At 48.8% G+C, this 24052-nt stretch overlaps 1 protein-coding gene and 1 pseudogene across 2 annotated transcripts in view; both read right to left on the reverse strand.

The window, feature by feature from the left end:
• Positions 1-15143: 15143 nt before the first annotated feature.
• The window catches only part of PITPNB (phosphatidylinositol transfer protein beta), a 69988-nt gene continuing 61079 nt past the window's right edge, over positions 15144-24052 (reverse strand). The window contains exons 9-12 of one of the 2 annotated variants that reach the window (XM_037153361.2): positions 23601-23711; positions 21786-21908; positions 18356-18441; positions 15144-17164 (exon numbers count right to left, since the gene is read on the reverse strand). In XM_037153361.2, coding sequence (XP_037009256.1) covers positions 18394-18441; positions 21786-21908; positions 23601-23711 — 282 coding nt within the window. In that variant the 3' untranslated portion in view covers positions 15144-17164; positions 18356-18393. The remainder of the gene's footprint in view (positions 17165-18355; positions 18442-21785; positions 21909-23600; positions 23712-24052) is intronic. The other variant, XM_037153359.2, reaches the window with a different exon arrangement.
• LOC119055192 (uncharacterized) lies at positions 20110-20197 on the reverse strand (annotated as a pseudogene).

Below are 24052 nucleotides of genomic sequence, written 5' to 3' on the forward strand. Positions count from 1 at the left end.
ATGGCAAAATGACAGAGTAAGATCCAGAGATCTCCCACTTTTGAACTGACCCTCAGGACAGAGTTCAAAAGTAGCGAAGACAAATGATCCATAGGAAGATGTTCATTGCAGTATTGTCTATTATTGTGGAAATCTAGGAACAACCTGAACAACTTCCAGGTGGCAAATATTGTGCATGTGTGTGTGAGTGTGTGTGCCTTAGTTACTTCTGAGACACCACTACAATCAACAATGTAGCAACCATTAAAAATGTGAACCCTGAGAAGCATGTAGAAAAGTGAGGAACTGCAATCTAACAAAAGGTTGGGAGAGGCAGCCTACGTGCTATGCCTGCATCCATGCAGGCGGAGTGAGCGTGGACAGGACAGAGTGGGGGGTAGAAAGAAGGGAATAGCTGTGGGGCCAGGGTGTCAGCATTTCACCCTGGTTTCTTTACAGTTTTATCCCTCCTCCTCCATCTACTATTATTCCCATGTTAGAGATGAGAAAACTGAGGCCCAGGAGGGCGAAGCCATTTGCAGGGGGTGGTGGTTGGCCCTGAGCTGGTACACCGAGTCCCTGTGTGATCCTGTTTGCTGTTCTCTGCCTGGGACCAGGACCGCCACAGCCCTCCTGGGAGCTGAAGGCAAAAGTCTTGCCTCTGGGGACTTCTCCTCACCAACCATTCCCATGCCCTCGCTGTTCCTCCCTAAGACTTGGTCTCCAGTCCCCCATCACAGACCAAGAGGATGCAGTGACTGGAGAAGTGGCCATGACAGACAAGAATAGCCTGGAAAATATCAGCACTGCTGCAGGCTGACTTTTGCTCAGACCCTGGGAACAAAGGCCCCTGTGCCCACCAGTGCTGCGCAGCCAGCCAAGCAAACAGCACGATGCGTCAGAGTTGCCCGGCGTGGCCATCTGCTCTTTAGCACGCAATTAAATCTGACCCAGCAATTACGACTTCGCAGCAGGCGACGGCCTTACAACCGTAGAGCATCCCCAGGCTCCAGGCTCTGTGGAGAATGCTAGAGGGTCAGGCGCTGGGTAGAGTCCCTTCTTTTAAGGAAAGTAGACAAAGTAACCTGTGTCTGTGGACAGAGCTGGCTTTGGAGACCGCACACTTATCTTATTTACTCTTCCTGACAACTCACTAATTTTCATGTTTTTCTCCCTGTTCATAGACGAGGAACCTGAAACTCAATACGTGGGTAGCATCACTGCACTTGTGAGAGCCAGAGCTAGGCTTTGAACGTGGGCCTGTCTGGCCCCAAACGTGCCCCTTTTCTCCAGCCCAGGCTCCATGGCCGACACAACCCGGCTCACGTCCCTCTCCCACCCTGGCCCCACATTCTTTGCCTTTGAGTCACTCCTTCGGGACTTTCTTCTTTTAGACACAAGGCCCCTTCTCAGACATTCACTCAACAATCACTTATTGAGCATTGACGATATGTCATTGCATTGGGTCCCTCGTCATCTTTGCTGCTGGGGCTCTGACTGCAGCCTCAGCAGATCCAAGGACTGAGCAGCCTCTAGCTGCAGAGCTGGGCGCTCTCTGAGCAGAGACAGCCGGAAAGAGACAAGCGAGCACTTACTACATGCCAGGCGCTGAGCTGGAAATTTGAATATTGCCTGTGCCTGTGTGAGCATCAAAAACCCCTTCACCAAATGTTGCATCCCCTGCTCAGGGGCTGTGGGATCCAGGGGCATGGGATTCACTCTTGAAAGCTCAGTTTTCCCAGCCATCCAATGGGTATGAAATCAGTACCCATTTCACGGGGTTATTGTGAGGATGAAACTGAAAAATTCTTGGCTATATTGCCTGGCTCAGAGAAAGCACTCTATAAACAGTAGTAATTCTTCTCTTCTTCTCTTATCATGGTATTTCACCGAGTCTAAGACACCATCAGCCGTAAACCACATTTCAATTCTAGAAATATTAAAATGCGAGAGAGAGTTAAAAAGGCTTCTTAGAATTGACGGAACGTGGCATTATTCCTGTTTTCCACATTGGGGCAGGGATATAATTTTCCAGCTCCCACCCCCACCCCCTGCTCCCTGCTTCCTGTTCTGGGACAGGGTCCTCCCCGGTCACCCTGGTGTCAGGTTCAGGCAGATTTTATTGCTAATGCCACATTGCAAGAGGAGACGCAGCCCTTTTAAAGCCGTGGATTAACTTACTTTACTACCATGTCAGACAGCGGCAGAAATTTGGAGCAATTATGCCAGCGGGGCCCCCGCCCACGGAACACAGTTCTCTCCTAGGCTCCGCCAAGATGACTCAGCCCAAATTATCCCCCTAATTGTCTCAACCTGCGTGCACTCCCAGCTGGGGCCCTTCTTCCCCCAAACCTGCAGGACTGGACCCTGGAGGGCTGCAGAGGCGAGAGATCCCCTCTCTCCGAAATGGAATGTGGACTTCCAGGTCCTTCTACCACTTCTCAAGAACTCAGTTTCCACCCTCCTCTCCTTTCTGCACGCCCTGCTGTGCACACATGCCTGGTTGTGGTTGGTCTTCATGCAAGTTCTGCTGGGAACACATCTCTCCCTTTGGTCATTCCTGCCCCTCCACCCCTGGCCCTTGCCTTATAGTTGTTGATGCCCCTGAGAAAGGGTGACCACTGCCCTTGAAGTCCCTTGAGGGGAGGGACCAACTTGCATTAACATCTGGACACCACCCAGCAGAGCTCATGGTACAGAGAAGCTACCCAGGAAAGAGGGTTGAATACAAAGAAGCAGAAAAAAGGAACCGAAGAAAAACTTTGGTCATGGAAGACAAAAAGGGGCCTCCAAGGAAGGGGTTGCTGCAGCTGAATCGGATTCCGTGAGCAAGAACAAGCAGACGGGGCAAAACAGACACAACAGCAAGAACAAGCAGACAAGGTATCGTGCAAATCAAAGGATCAACAGAAGAATCTCACAGGGAGAGGGGAGCGTGCCCTCAGGGGGTAGATTTTCACACTCAGGAGTCAGTAAAGGACGAGTTATTAGCCAAGGAAGCGCTCCGTGTATATAGGCTCCGTGAACGCAGAAGTCCCGTGAATGGGAGATCCCCCGAGGAGGCACATCGCAGCACATGTTCCCAGGCTGAGGCTGGGCCCCTGCAGCCTGGGAGATGCTGGGAGGCTGACTTACTTATTTGGGATCGGCAGGTGCACAGAATGAACTGACCTCTTCAAGGACACTCATCCGTGAGTGGCTCAATATCTAGGTCTAGATAGACCCTCACCCCAGTCTATTCCCTGCCCTGATGCGGTCGACATGGGCCATTGTGTATTTAACATAGTTCCCTCTTTCTAGGACATCTGCCACCTGTGTATCTGGACCAACAAACAACAGTGCCTTGAGTAGGTGGGTTTTAAATGAACATTAGTGATATCATTGTCTGTGGCTCATGTGCAATGTACTGTTTCCATAAATACTAATTTTCAAGATTCATCCTTGCCAGAAAGTATAGAGGTAGCTCATTCCTTTTAACTACTATAGTATTTTATATATTTTTTTATTTATTTAAATTATTTATTTATTTATTTTTAAAGAGAGGGGAAGGGAAGGAGAAAGGAGAGATAGAAACGTCAATGTGTGGTTGCCTCTCATAGGTCCCCTACTAGGGACCTAGCCAGCAACCCAGGCATATGCCCTAGACTGGGAATCGAACTGGCAACCCTTTGGTTTGCAGGCCTGCACTCGGTCCACTGAGCTACACCAGCCAGGGCAGTATTATATTATATATTTAATAATATTCCATTTTATGAGCATCCCATGTTCTGTCTGTCCATTTCCCAACGGCTGGGCATGTAAGTTATTTCTAACCCTGCCGTATTAGACATCTTGCTTTCCTTCTATAAAAATAAGGTGCCACCAATGACTTCCAAGTTTCACAAGCCAGCTGCCTAAAATGCAGATCTCACCCCCAGGAAGTTCACTGTCCAGCCGGAAAGATATGATTTGTACATACAGAAAAGAACACAGCTGAATTGGGTGCCAACTATGTGTCTGAATTCCTATCTCTGTTGTTGGCCTCTAAAGCCTCCTCACCCTGAGGGTGCCTGGCACTTCCAGACGAGTGAGCAGGGCCAGCGAGTGGTCTGACACAGGTCAGGTGGAGGAGCAGGGGTAGCTCTGCTGATTCCATCAGGGGGCCCTCCCTGGTCCAGCCACAGCAGCCTAGGCTGGGCAGCTTCCTGCCCAGACCGGCAGGACGCACCTCGCGTCACACGGCCGGAATCCTCTCACCGTTATTTATGTTGGCTGCAAAATCCAGGAAATTGCCACTGAATATATAGCCCAGTGTCTCGGGATGCAATCCTGTAAGCATGAATCTCATTCCCCAGTATTCCCCTGTGATCCAAACCACAGGGCCCGCCCAATGGTTGATCCAAGTTTATTGTTACAGGGAAAAAGAAAGAAACCAGAGCCACGTGGAGGAAGCTCAGGATCAGATCTACGGCCTGGTGGAAACATAGCCATATGCTTAATGGAGCTCCAATTACACCGAATGCTCCAGAATTGCCACTCTGGGGTGTAGAGACACTAATGGCCATTATTACATTTGGACAGCCCTGTTCAGCTATATTGTGATCTTCCAGCCACCGTGTGGTTCGCTGAGAGTGGCCAGACTGTTCTAACATGGGGGAAGCATCAGCGTCACTCATTTGCAAATGCTCGCTAAGCTCCTAGTCCAGACCATGCCTGGTTCCAGGGACCGAGGGCGGGCAAAATGGGCTCACGTGGAACTTACAGTCCAGTCAGGAGAGACAGACAACGCACACACATGTGTGTGCACATGCAATGCAGGCAGAGATGAGGGCTGTGAAGGATAAACAGCTATGACCTGGGAAGGTCCTCATCTGGATGAGGCAACAGAGGGATCTATCGGTGAGAGGCGCTGGTGGAACAGTGTCCCAGGCAGGAGGAACAGCCAGTGCAAAGACCCTGAGGTGACTTGCCTGGTGTGTTGGAGCAGCATTCAGCAGGGGGCCGGCGCAGCTGGAGCAGAGTGAGGAAGAAGATAATTGGGAGGGGCTGGGCACAGAGCGGGAGATCACCGTAAGGGACCAGTACGTCGCTCTGAGTTATATGGAAGGGCTTTCCGCAGAAGAGAGATGTGATGATCTGTTTGATACTTAAAAGAAGCCCTCTGGCTTCTCCATGGGAGGAGGAAAGCCAGTTAGGAAGGTCTTGAGCGAGAATCCAGGGAGAGAGAACAGTGGCCAGGCTAGTTCAGGGTCACTGTGATGGATACGGTGACAAGGGTCGGGTTCTGGACATGTTTTAAAAGTAGAACCAAGAGGAGCCAACATGGGGCATGAGAGGCACACGTGACCCAGTCGGGCAGCCCAGCCGGGTCCCCCGCTCCTCTGCACGGCTCAGGCTGTCTCCACTGCCGCCTGCCACGGGATCCTTGGCTGGTGCACCTGACAACCATGTGCCTGCCTTCAAATCTAGTGTGTCCAAGCCAGCAGGTTCGATCCCCTGTTAAGGTGACTGTCTGGGTTCCCTTTTGCAGTTGCAGCCTCGACTCCTGGCATCTGCTCCCTTTGGCCACAAGATGATCACGAGCAGGGTGTGGGACCAGGGCCCTGAGTAAACCACAGTGTTTTCAGCCAGATAAAAGCCACCCGATTCTCCCTTTTTGTCTGTGCCCACTTTAAAGCCACAGTCTAGAAAAGAGGAGAGTCTTCCCTCTTTGTGCTTCGGACGAGGGAACTAATCTCAGACGTGAGGAGAGCTGCTGCCCAGGACAACAGCTACTTGGCACAAAGCTGGGCTGATGAGGAGACAGCAAACACCTGGCGAGCCCTGCACAGTCTGGGGAGGTGAAAGGCTGTGGTTCTGGGACCACTCCTCCTCCTCAGCTCAGCGTTTTTTCTGGGCTCCCTGGTCCCCACCACCCAGTCCGGAGACCTCACACTTGAGTGCGTCTTCTTGCACAGCTGTGATTACTTGGGGAGCTGCAGGCTTGAAACATTTGAAAGCACTAAGCGATGTTGGGCTTTGATAGTCAGGTACCAGGCATCCGGCCTCTTGTTCTTTCTGCCTGTAGAAGTGATGATAAAGGAAGAAAGAGCAATTCTGTCTTAGAACGTTCACAGTTTCAGTCCATTCCATTTTAGAATTTCTTAGATCTAATTCCTTATTTGTTCCATCTTGGAGCTTTCAAGGTTTTCATTCCCTTAAGAAATCTCCCAGATCTAATTCTCGCCCTACTAGAATTTCCTTGATCTAATTTCGAATGGAGTCCACCCCAGAACTTTAGAAAAGTATGTGGGAAACAGGTCTGGGGCCCTTTCCCTCCCATGAATAATCGCTTGTATCTAATTATTCCTTCCGTCAGTCTGCTTGCCGTGTGGACTGGAGGCCAGGCGCAGGGCTGGGAACTGAGAATGCAAACGTGGTCAGAGCCGAGCCCTTCCCCTGAGGACAGCAGGCTCGGAACGCAAACATTCTACATAAGTCAGTGATGACGGTATCCTGCGTGCCAGGCTCATGAGTGAGAGAGCATGAGCCCTGAGGGCCCCTGAAGCTATGGTTCCCAAGTTCAAGTGCTCATCAGAATAACCCGTAAAAATGGATAAAAACTCAGAACCCTACGCCCGAGTCCCCAGAGGTTCTTATTCGGGGGTCTGGGTAGGGCCCAGCGGGGTGACCAACTGTGCCCATTTTCCCAATCCGAGGACTTTCCCCAGGACACAGGACGTCCAGTGCCCAAACCAGGACAGTCCTGAGTGAACTGGGATGGTTGATGAGTCTGCATTTGAATAACGTCCCCTAAGTGCTTCAAAGGCAGGTGGTCCGTGTGGTCATATGGGTGCAGAGAGGAGGCCCTGAGTCCCCATCATCCTGAGGGTGGGAGGGGAAATGTGGTCACGCTGTGAAGTCCAGAGGTAAAGCCAGGGGTGGGCCATTCAGGCAGGGGGGCCGCCAAGACTCCTGGGGGGTGAAAGCACCCATGGGGTCTAGACTCCTGGATCTGCTGACCTAGGTCCCTTTCAGAGCACCCCCAGCATGGTGGGCTAGTGTGGGGAGAAGAAAAACGAAAACGGATTGATCACCCCCCACTGGGCAGAGACGGGGCGAGCCAGTGAATGTTGCCGGGGCAATTTCCCGGCAGCCCCCAGCTGAGCACAGCTGAGCTACGGCTTCCGTGAGCTGCAGGATATTTGGAATAAAGGCTCAACCTTGGAGAAGTATTAATGAAAATGTCACAGGCACTAAAGTCAAAGCAGATGCGAAGCCGGCTCCACGGGCAGACGTAGCTGATAAGAACCAGCCCAGGAGAGAATCAAACCTCTTGAGATTAGGTCAAGGGCAGACAAAAAAAAAAAAAGAAAAATGACATCCAGGGGTCCCCCATGGCAACTCGGAGGAACGCGGTCGCTCCCGTGGAACCAGCTGACATTTCTGTGCTGCTGCGTTATGTATTGACATCTCGACGGGCAGCAGCATTCAGAGGCCTCCACATCAGCAAATAAATATTACGTCTCCATCTTCAACTAAGCAGAGCTGTGGTGCATTCCTATTACTTCATGTGGATTAACCATCTGGAAGTTGAATCAAGCCATGGAGTAAAGAATGGGATCCAATTTTGCATTCACCAAAATAAGCCGTACTAGTCTCAATTTATGGCAGATGGTTATGCAGTCTCAGCGGGCCAAAAAATCTCTCTGCAAAAGAATAAAGTTTATGCCAATTACTGTAATAGGAACCAGCACAACAACTGTGTGGGGTTGACTAAGATCGCAGATATCGCCGTACAGCCCGTAAACCGCGGGGGGCCGGGGGAACGATGGGGGCCCAGTTAATTCATTAAGATAACGCGAGAGAAATGAGGAGCGGAGTTAGTCATAAAACGGAAATATTTCCTCGTGGAGGACGGGAGGGGACGGAGGTGGTGTGGCTTTGGCTGGGTCAGGGCCTCTGCCGGGGTCAGGGGAACAGTTAGCAGTGAGTTGAAGGGCAACTGGCAGCCCAGGTGCCGGGGGCGGAGGTGGGGGGCAAGGTATGGGAGGAGAGGGCTTCAGTTTGGGGCTTCTCTGCTCCATTCATTCTAAACAGGTCTGTGGACCCTGGCAGGCAGTGGGCAGGCCTTGAACCTGCAGGGGCCAATGGCACTGGCCCTCCTGGCAGCTGCCCCCATGGCCGTGTCCGGTGAAGAGGCTGGCCCAGCTGGGAAGACAGGGGAGGGGTCTTTCAGGATGTGGTTCCTGGGCTGAGGGCGAAGGTTGAGCAGCACAGGGAAAGGGGCTCCCGGCCTAGAGCTCCATGAGGGCTTTGGTCTCAGAGCACTTGGAACAAGGCAAGTGTGACCACAGCAGGGATGGTGGCCAAGCCGACATGTCAGGACCTCTTGGGCACGGCAAGGTTTGTCTCTGTCCCGAAAGCAACAGTGCAATGGCCTGATCCACCTTTCTTTGGGAGAGAGGCCTTTGGCTGCAGGAAACTCTGCCTCTTCCCAGATGAGGGCAGCTTCCTGACCCACGTGCACCCCAGTTCCCTCAAAGACAGGGAAGTGTGATAATGCCTGGCTTCCTGGACAAGGTCAAGGTTGGACCCGTGAGCCATAGCAGAGGAGGCTCGGGTGGTGGGGGATTTGTACTCTCCCCTTTGGTGTCATCCTGTTGGGCTACTCCTGACCAGCACCTCCTCAGAGACTGACACCCCCACATCCAAACCCCCCCACCTGACACCTTCCATGCCCTGCTGGGGCTGGGGTTGGGGGAGGCACTTGGTTTGGGGTCCATCAGGCTATGAAGCGAGGTTTCCTGCCTCCTATACAATGTTGGTTCAGCTTTTTTGTCTGTTTTTAAATGAAAGCTGCTTGCATAAAGAATGCTGACATTTGGGGCTAAAAATAGGGTGGCCAACTGTCCCAGTTTGCCCAGGACCATCCTGGTTTTAGCATCCAGAGTCCAGCCTCCCAGGAAACCCATCCATCCTGGGTGAACTGGGAAGGCCAGTCACCCTAGCTGATCAGGAGGACAACCAAGAGGAAAATCCAGCGCTGGGGAGATTTTTCATGCATTACTTATACATTTCTTGTCTCATGGCCACATTCCGTTGTTGGTGTAATTACCCCAAATCTCCGCAGGCAGGACACAGAGGCTCAGAGGGGCCAAGACTTACTAGCTGGCCGTTGCTCAGTAAGTGGACGTGGCAGGCTCGGAATGCAGGCATCAGATGCCAAAGCCCCCGCGTTCAACGCGGCCCCTCGGAGGGAGACAGCGGCCGCAACCGTTAGTAAAAACCAACGGCAGCCGTCCTGGTTGCCGAGCTCCACATTCCCTGGTAGGCCGACAAGGAAGGCACAGTTATCCCACTGTTTCTCTCCCGGCCAGACACCCCTTCCCTCCTGACACAAAGGCCTGAGCAAACACAGGGGCCACCATCTCATCCTGGTGGTGGCCCAGAGCCAGGGCTGGCCCAGGCCCTCCAACATCACTGATAGGAGTAGCCCCCTCCCCAAACCCCTCCCCCTGGATCCTGGGTGCGGTGCAGAACACAAACAGCCTGGGGATCCAGAGGACCAACGAGGGGGGCGAATTCCAGAGCCAGTGTGCGAAGCCCCTGCTTGAGGCCTGGTGCTTGCATTTGCAGGGAGCTCGCCAGCCGGAATGCAGGCACTGACCTCAGTCGCACAAGTGGAAAATCTGAGCTTGGTGGGTTGGAAGGGGCCAGGAGGAATCCTAAATCCCCCCCACCCTCCCCAAACCCCCAGCCCAGACGGCTTTCTGGCACACGCCTAGGAAGAAGAGTGAGCTCATGGCCCACCAGATGCTGAAAGGAAAACTCTTATCCCCGTGATAGAAGGCACTGTGGGGCATTCACGGATGGGGAAGTGTGCTCAAGGCCTTGTGTGTTACAAAAAATAGTTGTAACTAAGATTTCGTTGCACAGTGAAACACGGAAGACAATTCCGAAGGGGGAGGGGCAACTACCCACAATCCCACTATGCTCACAAAACAACCGCGGTGGCTCCTCTCCAGATGTTCGCAGGCCCGGAGACTTCCTGCAGCTGGAGAGGGACAGCAGTCCCGACTTCTCACCTCGACACAGCAGACAGTGTTGCGTTTCCACACACGTTTCAGAATTATCACTAGATCTCCCCCTCTCCCCGGCCCAAGTCCTCTGAGGTGTCTTATACATGAGAGATGGGTGCAGGGGAGTCACACCCCCTCGGATTTCACAGGACCCAGAATTGTCATGAAAATCAAGTCTGGGGCGTGGGATGGGGGGCCGGCTGGGAGGGGCGGGGGAGGGAGTTATGTCGGGAAACCCCACCCAAAGAGGTTGCCTCGGTGGGACAGAACATGCAACCGGGCGTTTCCTGACACCAAGACCGAGGGGAATTCAACTCTGTCTAGGAAGAAATGTTTTCTTGGCTCCGACCTCTGGGAAGAATCGGTCATAGAAGTTTGCTCCCAATTGGTGTTTAAGAACAGAGGGTGTCTGCAATAGAATTTTCATCCTTATGGCCGCCTCTCACGGGGGGTGCTCAGTAAATGCTTCAAGCGTGGAATGAGGCGATTCTGAAAGATGGGAGGCTGGAAGGACAGTGGTGATGGCTGAGTGTGCGGTGTCCCCAGGGTTATAATGACCTGGCAAAACCACACTTATCCGGGCCTCACTTTCCTCATCTGGAGAAGCAGGGGGATCTACCTCACTGGGTGGTTGAGGCTGTTCATGTTTTGTGCTTAGAATAACAGTGCCTGACATGGTAAGTGCTGTAAAGTGTTGGCTTTTTGGAGGGAAGAATCGAAAAGTAGAGACTGCCAAAGGATGGCCCTTGGGCCAAATCCAGCCCACTATTTGTGTAAATAAAGTTTTATTGGAATGTGACCACGCCCATCCGTTTACATACTTTCTGCAGCTGCTTTCAGGCTGCAAAGGCAGAGCTGAAAATTTGTAACGGAGACTATGTGCCCACACAGTCCAAAATCCTATCTGGCCCTTCCCTGGTCTAAGTGAACGGCCTGTGTGCTGAGTGTGTGCGGCTGCTCTGGGCTTGACCCTGAGCCTCCCTCCAGCCCTGCGTGGGAGAAGCCTCTCTGGGAGTGACATTTCTGGGGTGGCGGGTCCAGAACACCATGGACTGTGGCACCCATCGGAGGCCAGGCCCCGGTTGCTTCAGGGCTTCCAGACCCACGGGAAAGTGGAGCCGGCTCTGGAAGAAGGTGCCACCGGTATTCCAGGCTACAGGAGCCAGCGTGCAAGGGGATGCTAAACCTTCGGTTTAGCACACACGTTAACAACACACCGTGAGCCACACCTCTGTTGCACCTCACGAACCTCCTTGGTGTGGGGTGCAAGGCAGTTCTGCTCTGGACTGATTAGGAGGCGGTGTCGGAATACATTAGGGATCAACGAGGCTGAGACATGTCACAGAGCTTTTACTGATTCTCAGAATTCAACGAGTAAACAGATTCAACCCAAGGTCAAGTGCCACTGACTCAGGGAAACTCTAGGCCGATTTTCTAGGCAAAGGCCTGGCCTTACCACACCCTCTTGGGAGCCACAAAGCCAGGCTCAGGCTAACTTGCTAGCATAGGCATCTAGAAAGCCAAACTTCCTTTTTTAAAAAACTTAAAAAATTTTTTTAGAGAGCCACATTTCAATCATGGGAAATGTATAGGTCACCTATGAGCTTTTGCACAAGGAGAGCATTTAGTTTAACAGCCGCAGATGGTATTTTCTGGACAGCAGACATATAGTGAAGCAGAATGTGCCAACTGGGAGCGTTCAGCTGGCCAGCATTCTCTGACCGCGCTCCGTGCAACAGCAGCTTTTGTCAGCCCAGCACCTTTCTACCCTGCAACTTCCAGTTGGTGTTGGTTGGGAGTGCGATGGCAAACCGTAGCAACTCTTTCTCCACCTAGAGCCCTTTCCAAGGACAATGGCCGGGCTACAGGCAGCAGGGGTCAGCTTACTTTCACTCGGGCCACCATGTGGATGAGCAGCATCGGCGGCACCTGACAGACAGCAGAATGAGGCTCCTGCTGTTATTGACTTTGATTTCACTGGTCTTTAGGGCCTTAGGGAGTCATGCATGTGTTCAAGCAGGGGCCCAGTACCATTTTTGGGGGTGTTCTAGAAGGTCACCTCTAGCAGATCCTGATTGTTCTCCACGCTCTTTGTCCACGGCTTGGCAAACTACAGCCTCACAGGCCCCATCCGGCCCTACCTGTTCATGTACATCAAGTTTTATCAGAACAGACACACTGTTCTGCATGTCTATGGTTATTTCTGCGTTCCAAGGGCAGAGCTGTGATTGACTATATGGCCTCTAAACCTAACTAAACCTATTTACTCTCTGTCCTTTTACAGAAAGTCTCTGGGACCCTGCCTCAGATGAGAGGACAGTCCATCAGAGCTCGGCTTGGACCAGCACACACAAGAAGAATAGGATTTCTCAGGCATTTGGAGGCACTTTTAAGACTCAGTAGGCAATTAGGATTTCTGGCTTAGTAGGTACATTTGGGGGAAAAGGAAAGACTGGGAGTTTGGTTTTAGACTCTTTTAGTTTGACGTCTAGCAAAGCTCTGGCTTAGGTATCTGGAAGGCGAGGAGAAACGTGGACCTGGAGCTCCCTCCTCTGTTCTCTCATCGAACTTGGTGCGATTAGCTGCCAGAATTACTACCTCCTGCTGCAGCTAGTTGTCAGGCTTTAATGCTCTGAGGGTAGAACTTAGATCTGATTTTTTGGTTCTACTTTGCCCTCCTCTAACCCCAGACTCTCTTGAGGTCTTGCAGCCAGAATCTGTGGTGGGAAGAAGGAGCAGTTTCAGAGCCAGTTTCCATCAGGGAAAGTGACTTTGGGTACTGACTCCGACCCGTGAGTTCCCAAGCTAACTTGGGGTGCAAAGCGTCCGTATCAAAGACGGCAATCAACTGCACTGACCAAGGCAGCACAGTCTGGAAGTCAAAGGAGGGGTGCGGACTACCACAGAGGTCACTCGGGGTGCGGGAAGGAAGGCAGCATGGGGAGTGGCACTTGGCTTTGCAGAATGGGCAGAAATCTGATTACTTGCGAGAAAGCAGTCTCCTCAATGATCTTCCAGGAAGAGTGGGAATTCTTAGTTCTCTTTGCCTGTCCTTTGAAAATGGGGCACACAGAACTCAAACCACAGAAAGGCAATCTACTTTTTACAAGGGTCCTCACATGACTCCGAGGTGCAGCCAGGGTTGAGAGCCTCCGGTTTACCTGAGCTGTTTTTCAAACCAGCAGCCGTGGCGTAGCAGTATAAACCAAGACACGGGAGCCCAAAAGATGCAGCCTGGGGACATGAACAGTATGGCTGGAATGAAGGAGACATGCTTTTTCCCATCTGGGGACACATTCTAATTCATGACGTCTCACAGGAAGGGAACCGCATGAGGTAGCAGTGGCTCCCCACGCAACCCACTCCAGGGAGCGCAAGTGATCTTGGAGTTGGGGACACACCGATTTCATTCCAAATCCCTTTTAAATAAAAGATGCCTCTCAACGCAGCACTACTTTCAAAGGGTAAAAAAAAGGGATGAACCTCCAAGTGTCAGGTATCCCAAACGGCCGAGCACACTGCTTTCAGTGCTTAGGATGGCCTTGGAACTTCTGGGAAGCAGCTTTAGAATATCGGCAATTTCTATTTATCCTAATCCAATCTAGTTGAAGAAATGGTTTTGAAGGGACCTGCTGTCACTTAGTAATTTCAGGTTGGAAAACACGACCCCAGCCGACAGACACGGGCACGGCTCCCAGGGAGTGCTCCCCATCGGAGGTAGCTGCTCCAAACTCGGCGGGACAATCTTTAACCTGCCCCCTCGCACTTTCCCTCCCCCCATCAGGTGAAGCCCCAAACTCTCATATTGCCTTGAAACACTCCATTGGTGTCCACCAAACTGTCTCGTAACACAGTGGCATTCAGTATCACCAGGTCTGGAGGACTAAGAACAGTCCGAAGTTCCTCCTTCCAAGTGGTCATGGGCAGGGAATTTCATACCAGCTCCCTGTCAGCTCAGCAGCTGAATGGTGGGCCAATCAGCTGTTAATAAACGTTTCTTCCCTCCTCAGAGACAAGATTTGAGGAGGAGGCTGAGCTGAAGTTTAACAAGTTTAACAGCTTAGCAAACGGAAGGGAGAGAAAGGGGAGGTTTTTAAAAGCCAGGTGTTAGGTCCAAAGTGGTTTTAGATCAGGCAGGAGGCAGTCTGGTAAGTGAACAGAACAGGAAGTGAAAAACCACACTGCAGAGGACGTACCACGTGCTAGCACATAGGTCTCAACCGGCCCTGAACGGGCACCAGCTGGGCACCTTGGCCTCCACTGACTCCACTGACAGAGTCCAGGACTCACTGTGGGGCCGCAAGGGGCGTGCTGACGCCTTGCCCACTGAGCTCTTTGGATCCCAGATGCCTCTGGCCTGGACTTATTTTTCTCATTTGTACAATGTGAATGACATCAAAGATCTCTACCAACTCTGTACTGTTAAGAGACCATGTACCCCATGGAACTGTCATTTATCTGTTCACATGCCTGTCCCCCCACACGGACTGTGTACTGCTTGTATTCCTCCTGGCACCTCCAGCGAGGCCCGTGTGAATGCGAGCCCTGTGTCTGAAATAAAACACTGGGAGAATGACCTCAGAAGACAAACAGAACACCCTCAAAATATGACATTATATATGAAATGCATTCACACAGAGCTGGCCGCCTCCCCAAAAGTTGAGCAGCTCTATACCGTGAGCTGGAAGCACGAGAGAACAGTTGTTACACACGTCCAAGAGCCGCAGACCCTCCCACGTCCTGAAAGAGGGGAGGAAAAGAAAGCAAAATCCTCCGAGTGCTTTTGAAAACACTGTGGGCTTTCTATATTTTCCCCCTGAAAAATAATTTTTAAAAAACCTCTGAGACTAATAATCATCTTTCTTTAGTTTATTGCTTGGCTTTTAACGACAAAATTATTTAAGAAGCTAAATATAACCACTTAATGTGGCATAGGCGCATTTCAAGAACAGGAGTTTGCAATTAAAAAAACCCCCAGAAAACAAGACAAACCCCGTTTTTTCTTTATTTTTCCCAGAGTGGTAGTGCTGAAAGTCAGGGGATTCTTGGAAAAACAGCAGAGAAGCGGCCTGCAGGGCTCGGAGCAGACGTGGCACCAGGGGAACAACCACTCAAGCACACAAGTGGCATTTTGTGATCAAATTTATTTTTTGTTTAAATTTCATTTACTTTGTTTTACTGTAATTTACACAAGAGACTGCCAAGTAAACTAGGTATTTTACATTCACCACATATTCCCTCAAATCTCCACAGTTGTTAGAGAAACATTAAAACCCACGCGCAGGGCTCTCGTTGCCATGTGCGCCCAGGCTCCCAAAGCTGCTGCAGATGCCAGGGAGAGTTAAGTTCATTAAGAGGAGAGGATAAGACTCTTTATTCCAGGAAATTAGCAATCATCTTCCTCGCATCAAACACTTTGCAGACAATGATTATATGTTGACAGAACCTATTTTACAACAGTGCTTGCTCAGAGAGTAAACATCAGTCTTGATCCTGAGTACGCAGCGGACATATGCAGCGTGGGCTGGTATTCGAGCGAGGGTAACGGGGCGTGGCAACGCAGAAGCACCCTCGTCTGAGTCACTACACTTCCGCAGCAGCACAGGACACGTGGGAAAAAGAGGAGTGGGGGCAGGGCTGTCAGCAAATCAGGTTACTAATGTGACGTGACCACAGGGGCGGGTGTGTTGAAGGAGGGACGGAGGTTCGAGAAGACAGTTTGTGACCTGAAGGCTTCAACGAGATCATTCCATTCAAGCTTCCAGGACCGAAAGGAGAAAAACTGGATGTGGACAGAGAAAGCTGATGAAATCCTTCCCTAGCGTTCGGTCTCTTCTTTCAAACAAACCGGTGGCAGCGGCTTCTAACCTCTAACCAGCGTTTTTCCCCGGTGCCTATTCATCCGGGCTGTGTTCTAATGCCACCCGAGTCCCGAACACAGGCGAGTGGGTGGAGGTGCACCGGCCCCTCCATGGGGCCTCCTAACCCTGTGCAGGCAAACCTCATGCTGCCTCTTAAATTTCTCCTATTTCGAAGTCAGCATCTCCTCCTTAAAACTGCTTCAGCGTGAAAAGAGCAAAACAACATCGTTATCTATAGTCTATCGTGTAAGCTGTGAGGAATCCAGATCATTTGCATAGTTTCCAAGTTGTAATTTCAGAAGACAGTCTTTTCTAAGCAAGACTCCGTGGAAGCACTGTACTTCCAATTTTTCTAAACAGCTTACAATGCTATTAATTTCCCCATCGATTTCTTTGTTTGCCTAACAGGAGCCTGAAAATTGTGTAACATTTATTCTACAGCACAAAGTCATCATCTGCATTTTTTTGCTATGTCTGATGTAGAAAAATACTTGAAATTTAAAATACAAAAATCCAATAAAAACCGGATTTTTTTTTTAAAAAAAGGATTTTGTCCCTCAGGGCAAACAAGTAACAACTGGACTATAACTTTACTCCTGACTAATGGATATGACCCAATTTGGCTGTAACGCCCATCCAGAAACAAGTTGTTACATACACGCTCAGAGTTTACATTCCAGATTCGTTGGAATACTAAAAGATTCTGAATACATTTTTCTGTGGGAGCCTTTGCTTATGAGACTAAAATAAAAATTTGTTAAGAGAGTGATTTTAAAGAACAGAAAAGTAATAAAAGGCTATTTTATATATGTATATATATGTGTGTGTGTGTATATATATATATATATATATATTGGTCCACAATTCTGACATTTATGAAACATACCAACTAGTATTACATCGCAGTCAATTTGTCCATTAATGAATGGTATTACTCTGATTAAAATCTGTTTCAGCTATATATATTGAAAATATTTTCTTTTGCATTCTTGCTGAAGATAGGTACAGTACTTTGGAGAAATTGTATTAATCCCTTCAGTATGTTTATATGTACATATATACACAAGTGTATGTATTTAGGTCTGTGGCTCTACATGCGTTTTATATACAGCTACAGACATACACACACGAACATATATATACACGTGGTCGGGAACCTGTGCACGTGAGCACATGATCATAAGCACATGTTTAGGAAAGGCCAACACCGCAAGATCCTGGTCAGATTCTTCTTCACTCGTCACTGGCTGCACTTGTTCCCCTCACTTGGCCTTGATTACGTAACTGCAAGGAAAGTGAAAGAAGTTCAAGGTGTTAAAACGCAGGGAGACACAAACAATCTTAGACAGTAGCTTGTTGCACACATTTTTCTGAAAAAACCAAAACCAAAAAAAAAAAACACCCCTCAATGCATCAAAACTTATAACAGAAAATGGACCCCAACGACCATATTTAAAAAATTTAAATTTATCCTCTTAACAATTTTGGTCTTACTAATGGCATACCATTTTGTTTCATCAGAGGGAAAATGAACTGGGAGTGAATATAAACCACAGAAGCACAGAAGAATTTAACAAAAACAGTACGTGACTTTTTTAAAAAAATGGAGCAGTGTGTTTACAGGGCGGGCCTGGGGGAGCTGGGCAGAGCTCGTCCGAGCACGTTCGGCACAGCGACCTCTCTCCGCTGCCCACACGTCCGCCTCGCACGGGTCTGTGAGCACCGAGCAGGCGTCACCGGGACCCGGCAGCAGAGAACCACGGCGGAGTGAGAGGGGTGTTGTCCTGTGCTTTTCCTCAGTCAACGCCGTGGTTCAGTGTTAACAAATGACCAACGTGTAGTTGATTTTTGTTTACTTACACTGAGTTCAATATGTGGGGTAGATTTCTAGGCTCTATTATCGTTCAAGGAAAATCTCTAATTTGAACAATAAATTTGTGTTAGAGAAGTACCACAGAAATGATTTACGTAAATAAAAACCTGAGTGGATTTAAACATCTTAAAGACAACTGACGAGTCAACATAAAAGAAGACTTTCTGGTGTCTGGGGGAAAAAATTAAATGAATCGTTGCGGTTGGCCCTTCTGGTGTGAGGATAAAAGATCTATGACTTAAAATGCTCCTACATATTTCCTTACTAACCATAAGTGGTCCCACCGAAAGAGGCCAATGGCTACTGTGACAAATCAGCCGCCTCCGGGACAGTGCCACGTGGTGAGCGGTGTGCACTCAGCAGCTGCTTTCTGACCCAGTGACGCTGAGAAGCAGTTCGGGACTAGGAAATTCAATCTGTTCCGTGGATAACATTTTTACACGATAGTAACTCGACTGTTCACCATCAATTCTAAAATACAATCTCTTCAATTCTAAAAATTAAACCACATTCAACACTTAGTCTGTCCTCAGCAAGTTAACTACCCATTACCAAAAAGGTGTTGGCTTTTAAATATCCTTTTTCCCCAGGTCTTCACTTACACAGTTTGATATTGTCTCTGACCCTACAGGGGACTCATCTAGACATCAGCAGCCGACGTGCCTCGGACGGAACCCTTCTTACGCATCTAAACGTAAAATAAAATCATGAGCTGCTGAAATCAGAGACTCAATATTGGGTTAGTAAGCAAGGGGAGAAAAAAGGGTCTAGAAGAGAGTCAAGTGACCATGGCCTGTTTATAACCATTTCCACACAGAGAATGGAGTTCTGAGGCCCCTTCAGTAACCTTAGTCTAACGAAAAGCTTGCAAAAGGGTTTTCTTACACAGTGTAAGAAGTGTGCGTCTATCCTTGAATCTAGGAAACAAAAGCCTGCAGACTGGTGTGTGAAATGAGCAAAGACAGCCAAGGGTGAACGTCAGCACGAGGCGAGGAAACGCCCAATGGTCCGACCCCGTTCTTCGGGTCCCCCGGCTGGAAGGGAGGCCGGGGGACTGGCCACCTCCGCCGCTTCTGAGCCCAGGGTTCCTCCGAGGAGTTCTTTATGGGAAGTTCATCGAAAAGAGGCAGAACAAGCAAGCCCAAGAACAATGTATAAGAAACAATGAAGGACAGACACAGGAATGCATCAGAAAAGATAGGCATTCATAAAAAGTAGTCTACAGACAACTTAAAAAACTCAATGAGGAAATTAAGGGAAAGAAGAGACAGAAAAGGAACAAATGCGATAAGCACATTTCTAAACTCAGCCCTCCTCCCTCACCCCAAGCAAGTGCCCGCTGAGGCTGAGGACGGACGCAAAGGTGTGTCCCAGGCCGTGGCATCCCCCGCACGCCTAACCTCTCAAGATGCTATCCTTCTCTCCAGGGCCAAAAGCCATTTCAAAGAAACCCGATTCTTAAAATATTTGTGAATGAAGAAGAGAATTCAATGTATCGAGTTCTATCATCAGGTGTCAGGCATACGGGACCTCAAGAAAAGAGGAAATTCCTCCGAGGCGCAGAGGACTTGAGCGGGTCGCACCTCCCAGGAGGTGGCAGCTTCCTGGGCGGGTGGCCTGGCCCACAGGCCACAGAGAGGCTCCCAGGGCAGCCGCCAGGGCTGGGCGGCAGCAGCGAGACGTGGAAGAGGCTCTCCAGTGACCTGAAGCAAGATGACTGGAATGGGATTTTGTTATGATCAGCAGTTAATGCTGAAATTTCCCTTAAAATGCTGTTGAAACATGTAATAAAGAAATTTCCATTTCTTTTCCATTTGTACCTCCAGCTCTGAACCGATGATAAGATTCCTGCTAACTTCTTGGGGAAATCAAGTTGAGTCATGTGGGTAAAATAATAATGACCTTCTAATAATTTTGGCTTCTGTGAAACTACGTGTCTCTCTTAAACTACGAGTGTAATTACCAACTCACAACTGACTGACCTGCCTGGAGAAGCAGCTGAGACTACGGGTCTGCTGCCGCGGGTGGGAGTGGGTCCCCACCTGCCAGACAGGGCTCTCCGGTCATGTCGCCACTGGGGCTGTTCCGAGTCCAGGGACCAGGAGACAGAGAACTTGTGGGGGAAGAAAAGGTCTCAGCCAAGTTCCGTCGAAGGGCCCAGATGTGGGCAGGGTCCAGAGCCCAAGTCAGGGAGGGCTCCATCCATCGCCCTCAACCTCTGACCACTCTTCCTCACGAGAGTTCAAATCAATAGAAATAGTCTGTTTCTCTTTATCCTGGTGTTGGTAAATCATTTCTGGAGACGCTAAGGCTGGATCATAAGTTCAGTGAGAATGAGTGTAACCATGATGCTTTCTTTCCTCAAAACCCAGAACTGTGCCTCCCCAGAGAAGCCTTTAGTGAAAGGCGAAAGACTTATGCAATCCGAAGAGAAACCAGAGCACACACTGCTTTCTTTGCAACGTCTGGCTGACACCAGCTGCTCAAAAGGGCTGGGGACAGAGCTGGCAGGTGCTGCGGAGCCTGGAGCACCTGGAGGGAGCGAAACCAGGCGAGGCAGGGAAAAGAAATTCAAACTGAGTGGTGGTGGTGGGTGCTTCTTGGAGAAGGGCACCTGACTGTCAGGGAAGGGAAGACAGAGGTTGGTGAGAGGCACAGAGAGACAGGCCATGCCCAACCAAGACTTACTCTCGCCTGTTTAAACATTTTGACTGGACCAGCCTAAAAATAAGGAGGTAAGGAACAGTCTTCCATGCTTGCCATCTGGTGACCTCGTACTAGTAGTAAGAGAAACTGAGGTTGAAGAAGCTTCCACTGGCTGGCCTACAAGCTAAATACCAATTTACATTGTTTTCTCTATGGGGAAACATGTTCCAAATTTCAAAAAATCAACTTAGAAACTTTTGGACCCAAATCCATTCATAAGTTGGAGACTGCCTGAAGTTTACTTTATGTATAAGATAAGGTTAAAACATTTTATTGCCTTATAAAGAAAATATGTCCTAGTCCTCTCAGAAGGTTTGTATAAAACTAATTAGAAGCAGATCTGCCGTAATCACCAAAAGTAAGCAATTTTAAACAGATTCTTTACGATGCTCCGTTCCAGACAAACAGATTTCTTTCTGTGCCAAAGAACCTGATTTGCTGCCACTCTCCCGTGATTAAATGGAGTTCCTGCCGCACACACAGGCGTCTGTCAAACGCTCGCCCGTAGGGCATCCAAACCTGCCGCTGCTGCCAGGCCTGGAGATGACCGCATGGAAACCACCAGCCCACCCTGGACACTCCTTGGGCCCGTTTCCCCCACGGGGTCTCACTTACAACTGAAAAGCAGCACAGCCAAGAGCGAGAGCAAAAGCAACACGAGGTGCAGGAGGAACTCGGGAGAACCGTCCCTGGGAGAAATGGGGCACTCAGACCACGCAGGGCCTGCTTGCCGGTGGAGGGGCAGCCGGGGTGGGGTTTAACTGTGACACACGGCCTGCTGACCTCTAGCCCAAGGATCACTTGGATGTATCTCTACCGAAAGCTTAAGAAGAAACGAGACTTACTGCCAGTTGTGGGAGGGAGAAGGCTTTTCTGGAATCAGTGGCAATATCGCTCCTCTCATCTTTCCTACAGACGCGGGAACTGGGACTTCCTGTGCTAACATTAGTAACTTACTGTGATAACGGAATGAACCAAAGCAACCTGTCCTCACAAAGTGCTGTCTGAAGGGCTGTGAGCCAGATACCATCAGAGAGAACTAACGCAGAAAAAAGAATTTACAAACCACTGGACATCTTACATGTAACAAATTCTGAATCAAGAAAGCTCTAGTCTACTTTCATGAAAAGATGCTCAACAAGAGTGACCAGAACATGCGAAGAGATGTTAGTGTCTGAGGAACTCAGTTCTGATAAGGATACACAGGATAAGGATTAAGAAATGGCTTCTAATAACACTCTTCTTAATTCTAAGCCTATACTTACTAAGCACACATACAGCACTAGAAAGGGAAAATTAGAGAATTCCGCCAACGGGAAGCCTTACCGTTTCTAGTTCTTTCTGAGTTTCGTCTTCCATTCGCCTAATATCTTCCATTGTCAGATCGATCCACTTGTCAATCCAACAAAAAAGCTGGCGATGAAAGTTTGTAAATATCCTTTTTTCTTGCTTTTAAAACAAAGAAGAAAAGTAGTATAAGATGGTAAAACTCTAAGATTAATGGCACATTAACTTATATCTCCCAATTAACACATGAAATCGATATATACTTGCTTTGAAAAGACTTCTACATCGATTAGTAGAAATCTTAATCTTATACTATCAGCATTTTGTAAAACACAATAAAAAGAAAGATTTCCCTGTGAAATGTGCAGCAATCTCTCCTTGCAAAGGAAGTATTTAGAAGCAACTGTACAATATAAATGTGGTGTGTACATTCTATCCTAGGAAAACTCCTGCCGGACCTGGTTTGTTTTCACCTTTTTCTAAATGTCAATCACCAAAGGTCAACTCAATTTCTTTTGCTACAAAGCTATATATACTCTTATTCTTAACTTCTCTGCAGTTCAAAGGGATGCTGTGAGCTGGAATACAACAACATCCTGAAAGAGGAGTCCTGGGTTCTTGGAGTAAGATGTTTTATTAAATTAAGAATTGTTACATACTGTCCATTAATCTTTCTATTCTAATGTTCGTATGTGTAGATGTGTGCAGACACATACACGTATGTACATGCACACACACACCATATATATAATTAATGTTGTAACTGCTGGATTATTTAGGTTTAATTAAACTTTCCCAAGAACAGAGAAGTGCACTGAACAGTGAGTACTTTAGTACTTTTGGACAATCTTCAACGTTCACATTTTTTTCCATGAACAGAAGGGGTTTCACCAATTACACGAGTGACTTCTATTTATCAGAACTAGATCGTTAGTCTATTATGATCCGGGAGGAAGCAAGGAGGCCAGTATTTACAGAGTGCCTACTGTGGGCCAACTGTAAGCAGGCCCAAGAATAATTGGTTTCCAGACTTTAAGATCTTTAAGAAAGAAAAAAAAAACCTGTTAGAGCAGTTACAGTTTAAAAGTTAAAAAAAAAAAAATGGTGGAGTTCTGCCACCACAACTAGTGTGGGTCAGAGATACAAAAGGGGCTTCTTTATAATGAATATGAAATCAACATTCACCCTCCAGGAAAAGGAAATACCAAAGAACTTTCCATATTCCTATGTGTTTATAAGCATGTGTATTTTTATACAACTGCAATTCCCGCCCTCTTTCTAGATAAACTGCCCCTGTTACTTTCACTTTCATACAGAAGTCATAAAAGAGACGATCAGATTTCAGATCCTCAGGTTCGGGGTAACTGTTCTTGGCGAGGACCCCTAAAGAGAAGACACGCCACGAGAGCGCAGCGCACACAGGAAAAGTGCATGTCGGGAGAGGACGTGCGGAAGGCACGAGGGGTGCCCAGCTGAGGGGGGCGAAGGAGCACCTCGGCAGGCGAGGCCTGGTCTCCCCCTTCGGCCCGTGTGGCGCACCGTGTCCCCCTGGGGACCTGCTGTGTGTGGGAAAGGCGCTCCACAGAAGAGCTGAGCAAACCACCAAAAACCACTTTAACCAAAAAACTGCTATGCTCTTCCCTAAAGCAAGACCCTGAAAACCTCTGCGGGCACCTGTCTTTGGTGTTTCTAGGGAGAAAAAGAAGGGAAGAGAGGAATGAATTACACACAGACAATAATTTTTACCTTACGAGGGGGGAAATAAAGCAAAGTGGTAACAGAAAATATCCCATGAACAGCTACCTCAAAAATCGTAACCTAAACTGCGGTCGCTGCATTGTGAACGGATTTTACCTTCTGAATGAAGTTTTCTACTTTGCTCTGCAGCCCCCACCACTTGAATTTGATGGTCACCAGCTTATAGGCACACATCTGAGGACAGTCAGGGTTGCCGGCCAGCTCTTTCTAGATGAGAAACATCGAAAAGGGCAAATCGCGATTTAAATATTTATGTTTTGATTATAACTGACTGCTGTGTAACGACATCACAGGCATACACGAAGAAAATTACAACCTCATAAATGCGTTTAATTCGGGTATTGGGAAATTTGAAATCCTTTTAGCAAAAGCAGCCGGTATTCCCCTGTCACAGACCCTCCCTTCCACAGACGAAGTTACTTCCTGACTCTACGGTTTAACAGGCGCATTGCTGTCTCAAATCACACTATTCAGATTTCATATGAAATATCAAATTCTGTTCACATCTTATCAGTAGTGAGCCTCTAATACGTAAGGGTTCTCCTAAA

The sequence above is a fragment of the Artibeus jamaicensis genome, unplaced genomic scaffold (assembly GCF_021234435.1).
Source record: "Artibeus jamaicensis isolate MK-2021 breed Jamaican fruit bat unplaced genomic scaffold, CSHL_Jam_final contig_525, whole genome shotgun sequence".
NCBI lineage: Eukaryota > Metazoa > Chordata > Mammalia > Chiroptera > Phyllostomidae > Artibeus > Artibeus jamaicensis.